The sequence below is a fragment of the Zea mays genome, chromosome 9 (assembly GCF_902167145.1).
Source record: "Zea mays cultivar B73 chromosome 9, Zm-B73-REFERENCE-NAM-5.0, whole genome shotgun sequence".
NCBI classification, from domain to species: Eukaryota; Viridiplantae; Streptophyta; class Magnoliopsida; order Poales; family Poaceae; genus Zea; species Zea mays.
In genome coordinates this window covers 39,291,323-39,312,227 of record NC_050104.1, presented here as the reverse complement: position 1 = coordinate 39,312,227, position 20,905 = coordinate 39,291,323, and the positions used below count along the sequence as shown (strand labels likewise).

The 20,905-nt window shown below is 44.2% G+C and overlaps 1 protein-coding gene across 2 annotated transcripts; it reads right to left on the bottom strand.

Moving 5' to 3' along the window:
• Positions 1 to 12: 12 nt before the first annotated feature.
• LOC100284960 (nodulation receptor kinase) lies at positions 13 to 9,672 on the bottom strand. 2 transcript variants are annotated; one of them, NM_001157855.2, is made up of 8 exons: positions 9,197 to 9,672; positions 8,582 to 9,105; positions 8,198 to 8,351; positions 1,644 to 1,770; positions 1,376 to 1,461; positions 1,221 to 1,292; positions 760 to 963; positions 13 to 594 (listed from the first exon to the last, which is right to left on the bottom strand). In NM_001157855.2, exons 2-8 carry the CDS (start codon positions 8,932 to 8,934, stop codon positions 274 to 276), a joined length of 1,317 nt encoding a protein of 438 aa, NP_001151327.2. In that variant the 5' UTR covers positions 8,935 to 9,105; positions 9,197 to 9,672; the 3' UTR covers positions 13 to 273. The 2 variants fall into 2 exon arrangements, with proteins under 2 accessions (NP_001151327.2, XP_008658698.1); XM_008660476.4 differs by having other exon boundaries at positions 28 to 594; positions 8,582 to 9,036; positions 9,197 to 9,621.
• Positions 9,673 to 20,905: the final 11,233 nt, after the last annotated feature.

Genomic DNA, 20,905 nt, shown 5'->3' with positions numbered 1-20,905 from the left:
AATTCAGTGTCTGTACTCACATGGCCATGGTAAAAATGCAGTTTATAAAGTCTTTTTTTATCAAATGCTACAGCTACTACTGTTGATTTTTTTACAACGATTTCAAACCTCAGGTCAGTACAGAACTCCAATTAAGGAGAGCTCTCATTGCAGCCAAGACATCTTTCAACGATCTAGCTACCTGATGCTTTCATCAAACAGCTACAACATCGCCGAACCAAGTCCAAATCTAACTCTATAAAGCAACCTACATACTAGAACAAGCTCACGAGTTCATGATGCCCTTATCGGCGTAAGTTCTTTGATGCTAGTGAGGTCACTAAGCTCCACGTGCTGGTAGTCTATCCTCCTAAGGACGGTCCTGGTCTCACTCCTCGGCAGAGTTATCGCATCATGCTTTATCAGCTGGTGCTGTCTGAGTCTTGAGATGGCCTGTGTGACCTCTGATATCCAGGGGCGCTTCCTCGGATTCTTGTTAACGCATCGGTAGGCAACATCAGCAAGCATCCGAACCTCTTCAGGGATGTTCCCTACTAGGAGGTCCTTGTCCAGTATCTCGTCCCAATCAACCCTCCCCTCCCCTCCAATCGCTGCCTGAAACAAGTCATGAATAGTATAATTATTACTCCACAACACTGCCGATGACACTTTTGCTTATGGCACCTAATTTATCTGATAGTAACAGCGGTTGTGACCTAACATCATGCTTTACAGTGCAGTAGAGCATTAGACTGTAGTAGTGACCATAAAATGGCTTACCAGATTAATGTACTCCATCAGACCTTGTTGTGGATTTATGGCAGTTATCAGTTCAAAAAGTATTATGCCAAAGCTATACACGTCGCTCTTCTTTGTTAGCTTATTTGTGGACATGTAATCAGGATCCATATAGCCATAGGTGCCCTTAAGGCCAGACTTCCTTCCATCATACACTTCCTCCTTTGATAGACCAAAGTCTGCAACCTGCACCCACCAAGAAAAAAAAAGAGGATGGATTACAATTACAATGTACTAGTAGATTAGTTTCAGGCTAAGTATTTTGTCTCATGAACAAAATCTTGCTTTTAGTTGCATTGCATATATCCAGATTGAGCTGACCATTGAACTTTATACTCATGATGAGCAAGTATTGGTTTAGCTGAAACAACTGAAAGCAGCATGATAGCACTTAAAAAGTGCACATGAAGCAGTTACAATGATCAATACATGTCATGCCTAACCTTGGCTCTCATTGAATGGTCCAAAAGTATATTATCAGACTTTAGGTCCCTGTGAATAACAGAAGGAACAGCCTGCACTCATGAAACATAGCAGGTTTCATTAATTCCCATTATTCGAGAATACATACCTTAATAGTTATCAAATGTTAACGTACCCCTTCATGCAGGTACTCAATCCCATGAGAAACATCGTGAGCAATTTGCAGCCTTTCTTGCCAGCTCAAACTTCGTTTATTGTCGCCTGATATGACATGATATGGAAGTAATTAGGGGAATGTCTTCCAAATGATGAACCAATCTTTATAGTTCCTTTGCTGTGCACTGACACAATGTGGTCAGTGTATAACCAATATGCAAATCATTTCATTATGTTCCTTTAATCTGTGCTTAGCCTTAGAAAAATAAAGAAATTATCTCCCATACCATATAAAAGTCTTGCCAAACTCCCATTGCTCATGTACTCATAAATCAGAATGCGCTGACCTTTTTCTACACAATACCCAACCAAATTAACAAGATTCCTATGATGCAACCTGCTAAGCAATGCTACCTGCAAACACGATGTAGCCATTATTGCACTTTGATCAGATTATTAGAGTCAAATGAACATTGCAAACTACACATAGATTAGAGGTATTGCAGGCTGAACTTACTTTACCCACAACATTTTTTAACTACCTTTGTTTGTTTTTCCTTTAATGTTTCATTTTTTTCAGGCAAAGCATGTCCCATCATTGAAGATTTTTTTTTGCTAGAGTGTTATTCAAGATCATAATTACTTTGTGTTTAAGAAAGAAAGAACCGTCAAAACAATCACCAGGATACCCTTGTTGTACTTCCTCTTCTTTGTAGACTCGCAAAACAATATTTTTTTGGTGAATGTGTTCTCTTTTTTAAAACTCACGTGAAAGTGCTCATTTCTCATCTGCCTTTTTGCACCATACTATGTGACTAGAGTGCAGTGGCAGCAATATGCAGGCAGGAGCAAAATTTCCAGGAAGAATTTGTCATGACCCAGGGTGCGTGACAGGATTGGAGATTAACAGAAGATAAGTGTGGTGATTTGATTTGTTGTTGGGCCATATACGGCCTTGTAACTAGTGATTGGCCCAAGATTAGGCTGTATAAATACTGAACTGAAACTAGAAGAAAAGGGAAGAAAGAAAAATACAGAAACATTTCTACCGTCTACCTCTGCTTCTCTCCTGTCTCCTTCCCGCTTCTGCTTCCTCGCGCTGCCTTCCTTCTATTCTTCTTCCTTATTTCCGAGATCGCCAGAGCCTTCTCGCCACGGACATCACAATTGGTATCAGAGGCTCGTCGCCATCCTTCTCGTTCTCGGATCCAGGCGGGTGGCTCGGTTGCTGTCAAGCGTTGGAGAGAAGTTGCAGACACGGCTCCTAACAAGCCATCCGCGCAGGCGCGACATCTGGTTGCCGCGATGGAAGATGTAGAGAAACGCCTGGCCGAGAAGTTCCAGCAAGCACTGGATTCCTCAGCGACAACTTTGATGGAACTATCTAAGAAGATGGACGGCATTGGAGTGCTGGCAAGCAAGTTGGGAGAAATCGAGAGTCGACAAATGGAGAGCGACAAGATGGTGCAGTATCTACAGGCAAAGATGGACCTCTCTATGAAGTCCTTGGCTCAGGTGTCGCAGGAGCAGACCAAGTTGGCGAATATGGTGACTAATGCTGCAAGAGGAATGGCGTCGACCTCGAAATCCCCCGCTGGAGACGGATTGATGGGAGCTCATCCCATAGGCCCTCAGGTATGGCAGAATGTTCCACCCAAGCAGACACTCAATGTGGAAGGAGGATTTAAAAGGGTGGAAGATCATGGGAATATTGGGGAAGTGGATTCTGCAAACAAGAGGGTGTGGCTACCTAAAATGGATTTTCCCATATTTGAAGGAGAGGATGCTAGAGTATGGATTGATCATTGCGAGGCTTATTTTGCATTATATTCGATTCCTGAGGAGTTTAAAGTCAGTGCTGCTTATTTGCACTTGAAAGGGAGAGCAGCACATTGGTTCCAGTCTTGTAGAGAGAGTGTAGAGTTGTTTGAATGGTTCCAGTTTAGGCTGGCTGTTCTTAATGAGTTTGAAGTATCTACACATGCAGATAAGATGTTGGAGTTACTCACTCTGAAACAGACTGGAACTGCATTGGAATATAAGATTCAATTCGAAAAGTTGGTGTATCACATCAGGCTGTTTGACAAATCCATTAGCGAGACATTCTTGGTCACACAGTTCGTGTTGGGTCTCAAAATGGAATTAAGGGCTTGTGTTGAAGTACAATTTCCCAAGTCGGTCTCTATGGCAGCACAACTTGCACTGAAACATGAGGCATTTCAGTCTAGACAGGGAACAGGGAACAAGAGGTTTGGCCTGGTGAAACCTGCATTTGTTTCTCATGTGAACAACAGGGAATCATCTGATTTGCATGGAGAGGTTTGGAAGGCCAAACAGTTGAAGGAGTATAGGAGAGTTAATGGACTATGTTACAAGTGTGGTGAAAAGTTTGTGCCAGGCCACAAGTGTAAAACTGCAGTCCAACCACAGCTGAATGTTATTGCCATAGAGGAAGGGGGTGATGGGGGTCCAATTCTGGATGATGAAGTGTTGGACTATTTGGAAACTGGTATTCACCAAGATGGGGATGAGGTGACTCTGTCTCTCAATGCTATGAGAGGAACAGATAATTCTAAGTGCATTAAGCTCAGAGCACTAATCAACAACCAAGTGATACTGCAGTTGCTGGATTCGGGGAGTTCCAATACATTTGTCAGTAATATGACTTTAGCCAGACTACATTGTGAGCTACAACAAATTGAACCAGTGGATGTTAAGGTGGCTAATGGACAAGTTTTGCGTTGCACCCAGAAGGCAATACAACTAGAGTGGTGGAGTTGTGGCAGAACTTTCCATGCTGATGCTTTTGTTATTCCAGTAGCTGCTTATGATATGGTGTTGGGAATGGACTGGCTAGAGCAGTACAGCCCTATGTTGTGTGCATGGGACCAGAAGTGGGTGGAATTCTATTATGAAGGAAGTATAATTAGGTTGCAAGGAGAGAAAGACAAAAGAAACAAGGAGATATTGGAAGTTTCTGGAGACCAGATTCAAGGTTGGACTAAAAGAAATGATATATGGGCCATGGCCTTATTACAAAAGGTGGAGGTGGAAGAGAAAAAAAAATGCTGAGACAGTTCCTCCTGTGGTTGAAGATCTATTGGAACAATTCTCAGGGGTGTTTAAAGTACCAAACTCTCTTCCACCCTACAGAGATTATGATCATGCTATTTCTCTACTTCCAGGGTCAGCTCCAGTGAATTGCAGACCTTATAGATATTCTCCATTGCAAAAGGATGAGATCGAAAGGCAAGTTAAAGAGATGTTGCAAACTGGCCTGATTACTAGAAGTGTGAGTCCGTTTGCTTCCCCTGTACTTCTGGTAAAGAAAAAGGATGGTAGCTGGAGATTTTGTGTGGACTATAGGAAACTGAATGACATTACAGTTAAAAACAAATTTCCAATGCCAATTATTGATGAGTTTCTTGATGAGTTGGCTGGAGCTACCTGTTTTTCTAAACTAGACATGGCCTCTGGATTTCATCAGATTAGAATGGCTGCAGGTGATGAGGAGAAGACAGCATTCAAAACTCATCATGGGCATTTTCAATTTCGAGTCATGCCTTTTGGGCTCACTAATGCTCCAGCTACGTTCCAATGTTTGATGAATGCCATTTTTCAGCATTGCATGAGAAAGTTTGTCCTCATTTTCATGGATGATATTTTGGTGTATAGTTCTAGCTTGGAGCAACATGTTAATCATTTACAGGAAGTTTTTAGTGTGTTGCAGAAGCATCAGTTGTATGCCAAGAGGAGTAAATGCTCTTTTGCAGTGAAGCACATTGAATACCTGGGGCATGTAATTTCTGAGAATGGTGTTTCCACTGATCCCTCCAAAACAGCAGTGATGCAGAAATGGCCAATCCCTACATCTCACACAGATCTTAGGGGTTTTTTGGGACTCACAGGCTATTACAGGAAATTTGTGCAACATTATGGGATATTGGCAAAACCACTTACAATGGTTCTGCAGCAAAAACAGTTTGTTTGGCCACCTGCTGCTCAAGAGGCTTTTGAGGCATTGAAGGCTGCTATGGCTACTACACCGGTATTAGCTCTTCCCAATTTTGCAGAAACATTTGTGGTGGAAACTGATGCCTGTGATAAGGGAGTTGGAGCTGTGCTGTCTCAGAAAGGACACCCTATAGCTTATTACAGCAAGGCATTGGGAGTCCAGAATAGTAAACTTTCTATATATGAGAAGGAGTTTTTAGCTATATTGATGGCAGTGGACAAGTGGAGGTGCTACTTACAAAGGGGGCTCTTCATTATTAAGACTGACCACAAGAGCTTAACTCATTTGCAAGATCAAACTCTAGCAACTGAGCTGCAAAAGAAGGCAATGGCTAAGCTAGCTGGACTGCAATTCAAGATTCAATACAAAAAGGGAGCTGAAAATAAGGTTGCTGATGCTTTATCCAGGGTGGCTCCAAACATGGAATTAACTGCCATATCTGTAGGCACTCCAGTCTGGATTCAAGAGATAGTGAAGTCCTATGAGTTGGATGTTCAGTCTCAGAATCTGTTGAGAGAGCTGGCAGTGCAAAGCCCAAATTCTCAGGGTTTCAGACTTAAGGATGGGCTAATCTATAAGAATCATCAATTGATGGTGGGACAGAATGTGGGCTTACAGACTAAGTTGATTGCTGCTTTCCACTCATCAGCTGTGGGAGGTCATTCTGGGATACAAGCAACTTATCAGAGAATTAAGAGGTTGTTTTACTGGCAAGGCATAAAAAACGACGTGGAAACATTTGTCAAACAATGCCAAGTCTGCCAAAGAGCTAAACATGAGCACTGTAAGTACCCAGGATTATTACAGCCTCTTCCTATTCCTCAAAACTGTTGGCAGGACATTTCTATGGATTTCATAGAGGGGTTGCCCAAATCTAGTGGTTATTCTGTCATTATGGTGGTGGTGGACAGACTTACCAAGTATGCTCATTTCATCCCTATCAAGCATCCCTACACAGCCCACAGCATAGCTCACACATTCTTTTCAAATGTGGTCAAGTTACATGGGTTGCCAAAGTCCATAGTTTCCGATCGAGACAAAATTTTTACAAGTTTGTTTTGGCAAGAATTGTTCAAGTTGACTGGCACCCAACTTCATCTAAGCTCTGCCTACCACCCCCAAACTGATGGACAAACGGAACGCGTTAATCAGTGTTTGGAAATGTTTCTCCGCTGTGCAGTTCATGACACCCCTTCTCAGTGGGCAAAGTGGTTGGATTCAGCTGAATTGTGGTATAACAGTAGTTACCACACTTCTCTGAAATGCTCCCCATTTAAAGCATTATACGGTGTTGATCCTAATGTGGGCATGATGCCATTCGAGATGGGGGAAAGGGAGAATGATGCTTCTATTACTTTTCAGAATAGACATCATTACTTGGAGATGATCAAGGCACATTTGGCGGCAGCACAAAATAAGATGAAATATTATGCTGACCAGAACAGATCATTCCGGCAGTACCAAGAAGGAGACATGGTCTATGTCAAGCTGCAACCATTTGCTCAGTCCTCTGTTGCTCATAGACCTTGTGCCAAGCTGTCCTTTAAATACTTTGGACCATTTCAGATTTTATCTCGCATTGGTTCCGCTGCTTACAAACTCAATATGCCTGAATCAGCAGCTGTTCATCCTGTTTTCCATGTATCACAGCTGAAGACTCATGTTCCCAACAATACCCCAGTGTACTCCCAATTGCCATCTGCTGCTTTTGCTGAAGGAGTGTCACCTGAACCTGAAGTCATTCTGGATCGTCGGTTGGTGCAAAAGGGCGCAGCCGCTGTGGTTCAAGTACTTATCAAATGGGTCGGTCTTCCAGCAGAGATGTCATCTTGGGAAGACTATACAGTGCTGAAAGATCGATTTCCTGATGCCATCATCTGGAGTCCAGATGCTGCTCGAGGGGGGGAAAATGTCATGACCCAGGGTGCGTGACAGGATTGGAGATTAACAGAAGATAAGTGTGGTGATTTGATTTGTTGTTGGGCCATATACGGCCTTGTAACTAGTGATTGGCCCAAGATTAGGCTGTATAAATACTGAACTGAAACTAGAAGAAAAGGGAAGAAAGAAAAATACAGAAACATTTCTACCGTCTACCTCTGCTTCTCTCCTGTCTCCTTCCCGCTTCTGCTTCCTCGCGCTGCCTTCCTTCTATTCTTCTTCCTTATTTCCGAGATCGCCAGAGCCTTCTCGCCACGGACATCACAGAATTATTCACTAAGGACTAGTTTGGGAGCTCGAAAACCGGAGAGGATTGGAGTGCTAAATTCTCAATTGAATAAAAAAGGGTCTAACCCCTCCAATCCCCTCCGATTTTATGGATCCCAAACTAGCCCTTGGCAACCTCATTTTTCCAAGAGATTTCTATTTTTCTAAGGAAAATTAGTTCATTTTCCCTTAAAAAACGTGACTCCCTTGAAAAAATTGAGTTTCCAATTTGGAAACCCCATTTTCCTAAGGAATTTCATTTTTCTAAGGTTAGTTCATTTTCCCTTGGTAAGAGCTAGTTTGAGAACTCATTTTTTCAAGGGTTTTTCATTTTCCTAAGGGAAATTAGTTCATTTTTCCCTTTCAAAATTAGAAATCCCATAGGAAAATGGGGGTGCCAAACTAGCCCTAAAATAGGAATCCCTCGGGAAATGGGACCCTAAGGCTAGTTTGGGAAGGTAAAATGAGCTAATTTCCCAAACTATCCATAAGGTACAAATAATCTATATGATTCGCTGAATGAAGTGCAGGCGTCCTAGCAAATCCATCTCGACCAATACAGATAAGTTGCTTAGAACAAAAACCGAAAACTGGTGCACCCGAAAAAGATTACAATACCTCAGTCTGGAACTCTCTTTCCCCTTGCCTTGAATCACTCGCGAGCACCTTTACAGCTACCACTTCACCAGTGGCCATTACAGCTTTGTACACAGGGCCGAACGATCCTTGCCCAAGAATTGTGGTAAAGTTGCTGGTAGCCTTCTGCAGATCCCTGAGCAGCAACCACCAGTAACATGATGGAACAATTCAGAAAATGATATTTACACCTGATGATCTGATCATATATAAGTGACAACTCCACAGAATCACAGCCATGGACCCAACTAAAGGCAGTAATTTCACAGCTCACACAGCACAGAACAGTTCAACTGAACTGAGACAAGATTGAGGAAAAAATTCCGTGTTCCAGATATATAAATGGAGTAGAAGCGCAGAACGTACTTGTAATGGTATTTTGGGATCCCGGAGACGGACAGCGGTGGCGGCTCCCTGCCGTTGTGGCCGGCGCCGCCTCTCCAGGCCCAGAACGCGGCGCGTTTGTGCGGTGGCGGGTGGCCCCAGTCGGCGGCGCTCTCGGAGACCACCGAGACGGAGACGCTGGAGTCGAGGCTGGCGCGACCGGCGCCGCCGGCCCGCAGCGTCGCCGAGGGCGACTCCGGGGAGCGCGTCCGTGCGGCGACGCTGGCCCGCCGGCGGTAGAGCCAGACGGCCAGAAGCACGCCCGCCGCCGCGACCAGCGCGGCCGCGACGCCGGCGGTGACCCCGATGAGCACGGCCCTGCTCCTATCGACCATCCCCGCTGCGCCTCCCCGGCGAAGCAACGACCATGCCGTGTGAGAGGTCACGCCCGGGAGCAGGAACCTTCTAGCCGCCTTCTCCTGCTCGTGCTCGTGCTCCTGCTCGTGCCATGGGGGAACGCGTCAGGAAGCAACCTTTGCGCTCGGATTTGTCAAGCAGCAGTAATCCTGCACAGCAACTACGCGGTAAAACTGCGGAATTGCGCATGAAAAAGAAAAAGCAGGCATCTAAAGTTTGGCAGCACAGTGCGCTCCGTACCTCCACAGCCGGAAAAATCCTGCTCGTCGATGCTGATCCCAGGAACCGACGATGGGTCGAAGAGGAGAGCAAGGCGAGATTGACTGAGTCTCCTCTTCGATCGTGGCGTTGAGTAGGAAGAGGAGGAGGAATGGGTTCACCGGTTCAGAGAAGACTGGCGCGTGGAAAAAAGATAGGAGTCTTGCTCTACTCTTGTTTCTGGTCCCAACCCGCTCTCCGCGCGACGCAAGTAGTAGGCAGCTCTAATATCTGGCTTGGAAGCAACTGGTGCAGATATCCATGGCGAGGCTTGCTCGCGAGACCGAGAAAGGAGAAAATTGATTTCTGTGTCAACCTCTACCTCACCCTTCTTCCTTGGCGTCTGGATCCTGATCGTTAGACGGGAGCAGTTGGTGACCGTGTTGTCGACTGTCGAGACCCTGTCAATTGCCATGTGCACAGGAGTCGTGCGTGTGCATGTACTATGGATGGCAGTGGGTAAGGTACCGAGTGGACACACGAAACCATATCCATATCCATCAGGAAAAAATTGACTCATACCTATACCCACTACTCATCATGGATACAAAATTACGCCATACTCATACCTACCATGTGTAGCGGGTACCCATACCCATTAACATTACGATAGACATGATCATTTGAATCGCAATAATAAGTATCAGCATAACAAATGTATTTAACCCAACATAATTGTATCACAGGTTCAACAATATTCAATATTAAATGGCAACATCATGCCTTCAAATCACACAAAACATATTATTGATTCTTACGGTTAGCAAATAGCGAGAGCAAATTTATTTTATATGAGACATATAAATTCGGACCCACGTGTCATATATTAGGGCTTGTTCGTTTTGCTCTCCATCCATGTGGATTGGATAGGATTGGATAGGTTTCAATCCCAAATAAATCAAAATCTTTCATAATGTTTTCCAATCCCATCCAATCCACATGGGATAGGAATAACCGAACAAGCCCTTAGCGGGTTCTCCATCGGGTAGCGGGTATGGGGCAACAGAGAACATACCCACGCCCACCGTACCCGATGGACATAACAAATGACCCAATAAAATACTCATGAGTATCAAAATCCACCCTACCGTGCCCTAATAGGGTTTTTACCCATCGGGTTTCGGGTACCCATTGACATCCCTAGCATGTACTGATACAGTGATACACCCCCTCGTGATCATGTTGCTGTGCGGTGCGCGGCTGTGGCTGGGACTCCATGAGGCTATCTCTGATAGCTTGTTCATTTTTATATACCTATATTTAAACTCTATTTTTCAAACAATATAGTCTAAAGTACAGAACATGGTAAAATAATGATTTTGAGTAAATTTTTAATAGACTGACGGCCTGAAAAGCACGGCAGTCGTCCACTCTGGTAGGGTCACCATTTCCTCTGTCTCACCACCGTCTCCCCTGTGACCCTGTCCCGTAGCTTGATCTGCCTCCGTCTATAAAATTTCGTTATAAGAGATAGAGAAAAAAAAAGCAAGAATCAAGTGTTGGGCTAACAATTTGTTGGCTAAAAATTGGTAGTGAATTAGACCATGTTTAAATATACTAGAGTTAACAATTTGCTGTTAAAACTAACTGCATACTCCAAATTAGCTAATAGTTAGTTGGCTATTTATTAGCTATCTAATTTCAGTAGCAATTTTTTAACCAACTAACTATTAGCTCTGGTGTGATCAAATATTCCTATAGCCACCTAATAAATAACTAGTTAAATATTAGTTAATTTGCTAAAATTATATAATAGTTGAACTATTAGATAGACTGTTTTGATGTCTAACTTTTAGCTCTAGTGTATTTAAACATGACGTAACTTTTATGTTATAAAATGGTTAAAAAAAACATTTGCTCACTTACAATTTTGCTTGTTTTGACCGCGAGTTTCCCCCCTCCACCCATGCATTTTCCCTGTAAAATAGAACTGCTTCCTATAGATTCTGGATTCGAAACAGACGTGATTTGTGTAAGGTTGGTTTTGAATGTGTATTGATCTCGGCAGTTAGTTACGCTAAGCATTTTTGTAGGTACTGTTTACTAGGTTGGATGTTTTCTCTCTGTTTTTTGGGGTCCTTTTTCTTTTTGACCGTGAGTTTTCCCCATCCACCCATACATTTCCCCTGTAAAATAGAACTGCTTAATCCACTAGCCATTTATGTAGACGTTTTTTCTAGTGAAACAGGTAAACAACAATGATAGGGTAGCCCCATGGCTACACACATTCTTTTCTATACTATACTTAAAGCACCAGTTTTGATGGTCGTCGTGCGTCAGTATTTTGCAAAAAAACCCTCGCTTCCCTTTTAATCAACCCGCGCTACCTAGTCGTCGTTCGCCCCCCGTCATCCTTGGCCGGATCCGCAATCGTCGCGAGCCCCCAGCACCCCCGTCATCCTTGGCCGGATCCGCAATCGTCGCGAGCCCCAACCACCACCGTCATCCTTGGCCGGATCCGCAATCGTCGTGAGCCCCCAGCAAGTATATGTACCTCCTCCCAACCTCATATATGTCGGTGGCGGCGGAGCAGAAGGCGAAGGATGCCGGGACCAGAGAGCGGGGGCAACGGTGTCGAGGGATGACAACGTCTTCTCGCTCCCGCTCGCCTTCCTGCTAGTGCTCCTGCTCATCAAGGACGATCACCACCTAACCACCACAACATCCGCCGAGTCAGGTTCGACGGCATCCCCTCGGCCGCGGCCGCGGCGACGGCACGGAGGAGGCAGCCTAGCTCATCCTCCCGCAAGGTGTTGTAAGAGCTAACGTCAGGCACCCTGAAGAGCTTGGTGGCGCAGATCCTACGCATCTGCCACCACCCATCGTCCTACGACACGAAGGTGACGCCCTCCGCGCCATGGTCACCTTCCTTCCCCACGCGACGCAACAACTGCAACCTCCCGTCCACAGCGCCCCTGCCCCCCACTCAACCGCACCCATTCCCACTCGTGGTCGTCCCGCAGCATGTCCCTGCCACCCCCAACACGGAAAAAGCCCCTGCCGCCGTTGGGGCCGTCGTCGTGCCGACAGATGAGGACATCCAGGTGATGCTTCATAAACCCTCCAGTGGAGGAGGAGGACGAGACTGTGGTGGCCAGCGAGAATGGGGCCACCGACATGTAAGACATTGATTCGAGAGCCCATTTGGGTACTGTGGTCGGAGTTTCGTCATCGGACGCATGTTCGACATGTATGCATTAGTCTCAGCTATGCTTCTGCTTCTGCTTCTGCACCTGTTCGTGGGAGTTGAGACCCATGTAATTATATTCCCTTCTGGAATAATGTGTAGCATATCATGTCGATGACCCAAGAGGCATTAATTCGAAGGGAGCAGCCACGAGGACCAAATCTGAGGCCGAAGCTTTGAGAGGCACACACCATCCTTTCTCCTAATTTGGTTTAGATATTTATGAATTCACATGCAAAATATACAATATCAAGCAGTATAAAATATCTCAAGTCAAACCTAAGATTTTTTTCATTTCTACGGATGATTCTATTTGTTTTGGTGTGTGTGGTTGGAGGGGTTCAGGGTCGGAGGCGGAGCGCTTGATACTTCTTTTGTAAATAACTTATGTTATGGCATTGAGGTGCTATAGAATTGCAGATTTAGCATTTGTTTGGCACTACCACCAACTCTTATAAACTCCACCGTGAAACGATTTTACATAAGTTTTAGAGTTTCTAGAGTATTTTTAGTATTTTTAAATTTTACTTTTGGTAATTAGTGTGTGTCTGTATTTGCTTCAGTTTTATGCACGAAGTAAATCATCGTTGGGCTGTGATAGACATAATTTCTTTTGCTTGTCTTAATAGAATTATGGAAAGTGTTGGCGAAGGAGTAACTGATGTGCAACCTGGAGATCATGTCATTCGTTGCTACCAAGCAGAATGCAAGTTTTGCACGAACGGAAAGACCAACCTCTGTAATAAGGTTCGTATTGCCACAGGCGTAGGTGTCATCATGAATTATATGAAGAGCAGGTTCACTGTAAATGAAAAGCCCATTTACCATTTCATAGGGACATGAACATTTAGCCAGTACACTGTAGTGCCTGATGTCAGTGTTGCAAAGATCAACCCACAAGCATCCTTAGATAAAGTTTGTTATTGTTTTGTCTTATTGGATTTTTGTACTTAGAAGCATTCATTTGGTAGAATGGCGATGAAAGAGATGTTGCTAATCATACTTGAAAATTTGACATTTTGGGGCATTCTACAACGACAGATTCACAATGAACTGTTTTGATATTTCCTTGTATTTTTTGATGCACTAGATTTTCAGTGCGCAACAAAATGCCAGTCAGGTGCCTCGAAGGTTTTGGATGAAAAGGAGGCTGACATAAAACATAAAGGGTTTGTTTAAATAAAAAATATACTAGATTACAAATGCCATATGGCTTTTTATGACGGGAGTCTATGGGTTTTTGGTGGTTCATATGCTTATGGACCCTTTTTGCATGAAATTTAAGGAGGAGTGGGCATTATTTTTCTCCATTATTTACATGTAACTATTAATACAACCAGTTAGCTCGTATTTAGTGTTTTCTGTTCTTTGTTGTTTGGTGAAACCAGAACATTTTCCTGACATCATCGTTATAAAAGGTAGTGTTTTACATGCTTATATCTCTTAACTAGCCTCTATGTCACAGTAGATGGTTGGTGGGAGATGTGAATGTGTACTTGAGAGATTATTAGATTCTTGATGTAACCTTCCGACCAAGGTAAACAGAGTCGTGTTGATTTCAAAATGGATAGTAATTGTTGGGACAGGTAAGTCGATGTATTTGATGACTTGCTAATTCTCTGATGTAGCCTGCTCACCTAAGGACTGGCTGACATTCAGGCCATTGATGTACCTAGCGTTGAAAACATAAGCATATGTGGGTGTCAATTCTCATGTTTTAAGTGAGGTCCCACTATTTTGACCGTGCACAATAAATAGGTGGATGTTACTGAACTTGTATATCTCTATGTGTGCATCTTCTCCACCGGGCCGAGATCAGAAAAGCCTGAACCTTCTTGACGGGGAGCCATCTTAACGACGCGTAGGAGGGGCGAACACTGCAGAGGCCGCTGGCGCCCGACACATGCAACCCCGTGGATCAACTCTTCTTTCATTATCTTTTCTATTCAGTTCATTGAGGCAATCACCATTCTTTATGTTTGTTTCTAACAGCTCAATCGATACAACATTGTCTTCTAATGGACTACTAATTCAAACCTACTACTTGGTAGATTTCTTATCATGTATTTTTTTCTTTACCGTCAAATGTGATATACACAAGTTTATTTATATTATAGTAATCTTTTATAGAAAAATTTACCTACATTCGTACTTTATGTTATCATGAACCCACAGTTTTATTTTTGGACCATCCGTTCATTAGACAAAGCAAATGAATGGAGTGGATAGAGATCTCTCAAATTAGAACATGTTTGAACAATTATCTTATTTAAATGAGATTTACTTGTATAATATATAGAAACCGTTGCAACGCACGGGTACTTAACTAGTATATCATTATATATGACTTCTGTTGAGCGCTAAAATAGGTAGTCGGACTATGCGGTCTTATAGGCTGGACTGTCCACGGTCTAGACGGTCTGCAATGTCGGTACAGACAGTCCATACATCCATAAAAGTAGTTATAGTTCTCTGTTTCTTACGAAATTTGTTAGCGATCTCTACGGATTTAGTTTGAGAATCGACTTGTAACGAAATTAGTTTTGGAATTCTACTTATCATTTTTACCTTCTGCATTATGAGTAACACTAGTTTAGGCTTACTCTACCTCAAATCTTCATCTCTCTTCGACTCTACGTCAACTAGAAACGTATTGTGTGACATACCGACTCCAAGACACACCCTAGGATCTCTCCTTTCGACGAGGTCCCTCCGGGAGGCGAGATCTAGATCTGCTACGAAGAAGACGACCATCTACGTCATCGCGGACGTACGTAAAGAAGGAGCCGCTTCCAAGTTACGGACCATCCGTCCTAGGGCCGTAGACCGTCCACGTCTCGACAAAAACACCGTTAGACGGTTAATCACAGGTGTTTAACGACCAGATGGACGCCAACAGCTTTCGTTTGATGTTTGATGCTTCTGCAGCTGTACTGGCACCCGTCATTGTAATCGCTACCTACCACGCAGTGTACTTTACTGTATTGTGCTTGTGAAGTATTCGACTCCCCGGCAGCGGCGGCAGGAACGCCTCTGTACCTGTATGGGTAAAGGCACGCGGTTATTACTAACAGCCGCGCCTCATCCGCTGCTAATGTCTAATGAGGTGTTTGGTTTGATGAATCACTCTATCCAAAATAAAGTGATACATCATGGGTCTATTCCTCAAATTTGGTGGGATGACTCCATTCCACGTATTAGTACTAAACAAATAACTATAAGGAATGAGTTGGTGATAGATTAACTCACTCTATTCCACAAACCAAACAAAAAAATGAGGAGTAAGAAGATGATGGACTATATCATTCCTCAAACTAAACACTCTATAACTGTATTGATATATCCGCCGGGACATCGATTTGGATCTGCCGATTTGGCATGCATTTGGCAGCTGTTAAATACTCCAACATTTTTCTTTGTGCAGTGGCCATCCGTCCGTCCGGACGGCGTTCCTCATAGCGTCGAACGTACCGCCCGCTATTTGGCCACTGCCCACAACGTTTCGCTGTGATCTGGCCTTTTCATACGTCGTATCTGGTTCAATCTTTTGTTGTTCTATCTTCCGCCGCCGCCGCCGCCCGCTACTGGTTTACCTAAACAAGCTTTTGGGGCTTTAGAGAGATTATAATGTAGATCTTTTTTTTTCTGTTTTAGTACATTTAGTCTGCTCCCTTCATCGTGAGATATAATATATTCTCAGTTGTACGAAGTGAAACGGTCATAAATTTGACTATATTTATAGAATTAAGTGTTAGCGTCTAACGTAGTAAAAAAATACGAAAATATATTTCTAATTTTTCTTCTACTAAATTTATAGGGTGTTTGGTTCCCACCTCCTAAATTTTAGTGACTAAAGTTTAGTAGCAATTTTTAGTCCCTAAAATATCAAACAAGATGACTAAAATATGTCTTTCAAATAAGATATTTAGGGACTAAAGTTTAGTCCCTAAAGTTTAGGAGGGTGACCAAAGAAACCAAACACCCACTTAGAATAATTCGGCTTTTGAGAACCAAAAATGTATATTTCAAGACAGGAGCACACCGTAAAGAAAACACCAACACGACCTAGGGATGATAGATTGCGTCAGGTGTGGGCCGTGAGGCTGTCTCCGGCAGCTCCCCTATCCCCTATTTCAAACTTCACTCTGCAAACAGTATTAAATTGTGTCATCTACAGTTCTATGTCCCCCTATTTTACATGATCCACCGGAGACGACCTAAGAGCTCTGGTGCTCTATAAGCAACTCCGTTTTCAAAACCTTTTCAAACCCACTAAATTTTGATTCATCTCCCGTAAGATGATCATCACAATCAAGGTTAGTAAGCATTATCCAAATCATGCCTTAAAGGTTTTCTCTTTCATTTCAATGTTCCACTAGATTTTAAAAGCAAACACATTTGTAGACATCAAAGGTGGCATTAGATGACCAATGTAAGAAACCCATGGCTCATTTAGTTTAGGTTTGTTTTATGATCAACATAATTATTTGGTTTTGCCGTGTGGATAAACACCGGATTATGTAAAGTACCAAAAAGAAGAAAGTTATTAGAGAGCAGGGGTGTGGCGAGCGATGTGTTAAACTTGGACACAACCCGAAACCAGCACACGAGTAATTTATAGAGGTTCAGACCACAATGTCCATAATACCCTACGTCCTCTTGCTACTTATCATCTAATGAAAATAAAGATGAACAAGATTACAAGCTCATAAATAAACGGAGCATCATGACCTCCTAGCTTTCTCATTTCTCTTGGTTCTGGTGGGACTTCTAGCCTATAGGTCCCTAGACCACCTTTATATATGCATGCCCTTAGATGCTATGAGTGGGAGCCTTGCCCTTGTGTTTTTGGAATATGGGGTTTATTTAGGACCGACCTGTCAGCATGTATCCTCTATGTGGGGGAGTCCTTCCTATATGGGCAAATCCCCCTTATCTTTACCATGCTCCCTTTTTATAGAATAAGGGAGAGAGAGTTTACTTGTTAGCTAGATGGTGGCCCGGCTAGCAAATACCTAACAACCCTGATCTTATCTTAGACGTGGAGTTGTACGCACATCCATGCATTTGGTTATGACATAGTGTTGAGGATGTCCTTCTTTACACTACAGGAAACACCTAAATTTTCGTGGGCCAAAAACCCACGAAAATAAGCGTAAACCTATTTTCGTCGGCAGGCCGCCGAAAATAGCCGCCGAAAATAAGTTCGACGAAAATAGGCAACCATTTCCGTCGGTACCGACAAAAATGACTTATTTTCGTCGGCTTCCCCAAGGCCGACGAAAATAGTTGGTCGGCTGACTATTTACGTTGGCCTCGGTGGCCGACGAAAATAGTAACGTGATTTTCGTCGGCCCCAGTGGTGGCCGACGAACATAGCTGAGGAGTATTTTCGTCGGCCCCGGTGGTGGCCGACGAAAATAGCTGGCAGCATTTTCGTCGGCCTGCAATCAGGCCGACGAAAATTCATGATACCCCCCCCCAAAACAGAATTTTCTGCACCTTTCAATTGACAGCAAAATACACAATTCACAATATCACAATTCACATATACAGATTCACAAGCAAAATACACAATTCACAAAACACATTCACAACCTTCCATAGTACATAAATAGTCCATACATAGTTTTCGTGGGAGTTTTGGCCATACACATCCATAGTTTCAAACATTCACAATCAATACACATTCAAACAAACTCACTACTCACTACTCACTCCTACGGGCTGTGGGAGTTTTGGCCACTGCCTCCAGAACCATGGATGAAGAAGTCTTGGACGTTGACAGCACCCTCCGATCCCTGAGCATGTGACGCTGAACCCTGCAATTCATCAATCATTCAAATAAGGCTCTGTTTTGCTATCCCTATACCTATACATTGCTATGTTTGGTCACCATTTGCATAAAACTAAACATGGAACGTCACCTGTGATCCATGGTGATGAGGAGGCTGTGCATGCATCCACGGGTACTGTTGTGCTAGCCACCCCTGAGGTGGTGGCACCCACCCCGTCGGTGGTGGTGCCATCCACGCTTGAAATGGTTGAGAGCCCACCGGTGGCTGGGAGACCGGTGGCACCCATCCCAGGACTGGCTGCGATCCTTGGGGTGGTGGAGGCGTCCAAGTGCCTGGAGGTGCCTGCGTCCACCCAACACCGGTCCACTGTGGCTACGACGCTGGAGCTTGTCCTAGCCACTGTCCCCATCCTTGTGCCTGCGAGCCATTTTTGATAATAAAAAAAGAGTTGCTATGAAATTGAAGTATTCAGATAGTGTTACCTGGGGAGGGCGAAAAGCGGGCAAGTTCATATCAGGGCCGAGTCGAGTAGTCATTTCCTGCAAATGGATGAAACGTTAGAATCGCAACATTATACTTTGAATTCAATGACACGTGATGAGATAGACGAATTACCTGAAAATAAGAAGCCATATACTGCGTCAGCTGTCCGACCTGCTCTTGCGCTGCTCGAGCCTGCTCCTGTGCTGCTCGAGCCTGCTCTTATGCTGCCCGAGTCTCCTCCTCCAGCTGAGCCTCTCGAGCAGACTTGGAGGAGCGAGAACTCCCTGCCGAAGACGATGCCTTCCCTTGACCTATTGTCCTGTTGTACTCCACAACGCCGGTGCCAAAGGCAAACCTGCATGATACACATAGTTGAGCCATTAAGTGGACACATTCTTGTTAATGAAATTGTCGAATCAAAGACAACCACCTCACCTGCCATGCTTTCTACCCCCACCACTGTGGTACAACATCGAGGCATCTAAGTCTGAATGCATCCAGTCGAAATCAGGCCCATGGCGTTGAGTCATTTCCTCCCCATATGCATTCTGCAAAGAAAGTTAGAGTTGGAGTTAGACACAAAACATGCAATTTAATTCGTAAATACAAACTTGTTTACCATTTTCTCCCTTGTCGCCTCGCTGCATAGCTCATTAGGGTTCACCGGATCAGGGCCACGGTGACCACGGACATAAACCTCCATAAAACTTGGAGCAACTCCACTTTCAGCTTCCTGCATGAAAAAGAAGAGTTAAACCATAGAATTTTCATAGATGTAACATACAAGTTTGATTTATATACTTACCATGCGGTGTGCGGTACCAAGGTGTCCATCGGCGCCGTACCTGTTCCCCGGTCCTTCAGTGCCACGGTTGGCACGGTGCTTCTGGGACTCTGCAATCCACTCAGGCGACGCCCATCTCTTAGCCAACCACCTCCAGGCTTCCATGTTCTTCGCCAGCCAATCCACAACGCTCTCCAAGTACTGCTCCTCTGTGAGGTAGATCTCATTGGCCCTAATACTTTGCTCATTTTCTGCCCCTTTATCTTCTTGTAGTAGTAGTTGACGGCCGGGATGCGAGCATTGTACATGGCATCCTTGATGACCTTATCAGCGCACTTTCGAAAGTGCCTCTTCACACGTGCCCACTGAGCCTGATCCTCCTCGATCTCATTCGGCAATTGGAACCTCCCCTACATATCAAATGGAGAAGTTAAGTTAAAGTAAGATTAGGAGAAGCAATAATTCAGTGAATTGCTTATATACGAAAGTAAACTCACCCAGAACTCGTCCCACACAGCCACCTGACAAGTCCTTCGTTTTTGTTCCGAACTTCCCCCTCCGCTACTGCTTTCCCCTGGCTCCCCTGGCTGGACGTAGTCCTTCAGACCCCAGTCGGCCCACTGCATAGCCGCGAACCTCTCGCCATTGAGCTCCACCATGCTAGGGTAGTAGAAGCGACAGAGGCTACCCAACACCGCGTTCACCTTGGGACGTTTGCCTGTACCGTCCCAAGTCAAGTCTTCCCATGACCTACAAACATTAATAAAACAAGTAAACCAGTGCAATCACGTTCACATTAAAAAATTAACACAACAGAAATAAGCCCCACCATTCTCCATGCGGCCGGATGAGCCTCCTCTCGGCAGGTCTCGGACCAAGCGCATTGCTCTTCTTATACCTAAGTATACAAGTAAATTCAATATGGTGAAATGATTAAAAACTAATATCAATTAAACTAATATGCATAATAATACCTGAAGGACGTAGAACCATCTGACGCGTCGCCCGCGCTGCCTGCCCCCATAGGGTCAACCTCCTCATCCTGCTCACCCTCCTCACCCTGCACATGAGCATCCTGCTGAGGAGCCTCCTGCTCACCCTCCTCACCCTGCACTTCGTCTAGATAGTCGAGAAGTTGCTGATGCCTCTGTCGGCTCTGTGAGGTGCCCTGAAAAAGCCCACTGTCCGAGCTGTCCTCGCTGGCCGCGCTGCCCCCACTCCTCCTCGATCTCCTATGCTTGAACATGTTCAACTGTAGATAAATTAATGTCAAACCATAGTATATGAAACAAATAATATGAAAATTAATAATGTGAAAATTGGAATACATAGCTTAATTGATTAACTAAAAGAAACATACTAATCAAAAGTCATCTGCATCCGATGATGCTTCTTCGGCTCGTTGTTTATTCATACGCTCTTGATTTCGTTGAATCCTT

Coding starts and splice junctions, on each gene's coding strand:
- LOC100284960 (NM_001157855.2), bottom strand. CDS start 8,934: ATGGTCGATAGGAGCAGGGCCGTGCTCATCGGGGTCACCGCCGGCGTC. Junction 1,771..8,197: donor AAAGAGAGTTCCAGACTGAG/GTATTGTAATCT, acceptor TCGTGTTTGCAG/GTAGCATTGCTTAGCAGGTT. Junction 1,462..1,643: donor TTTGGCAAGACTTTTATATG/GTATGGGAGATA, acceptor ATGTCATATCAG/GCGACAATAAACGAAGTTTG.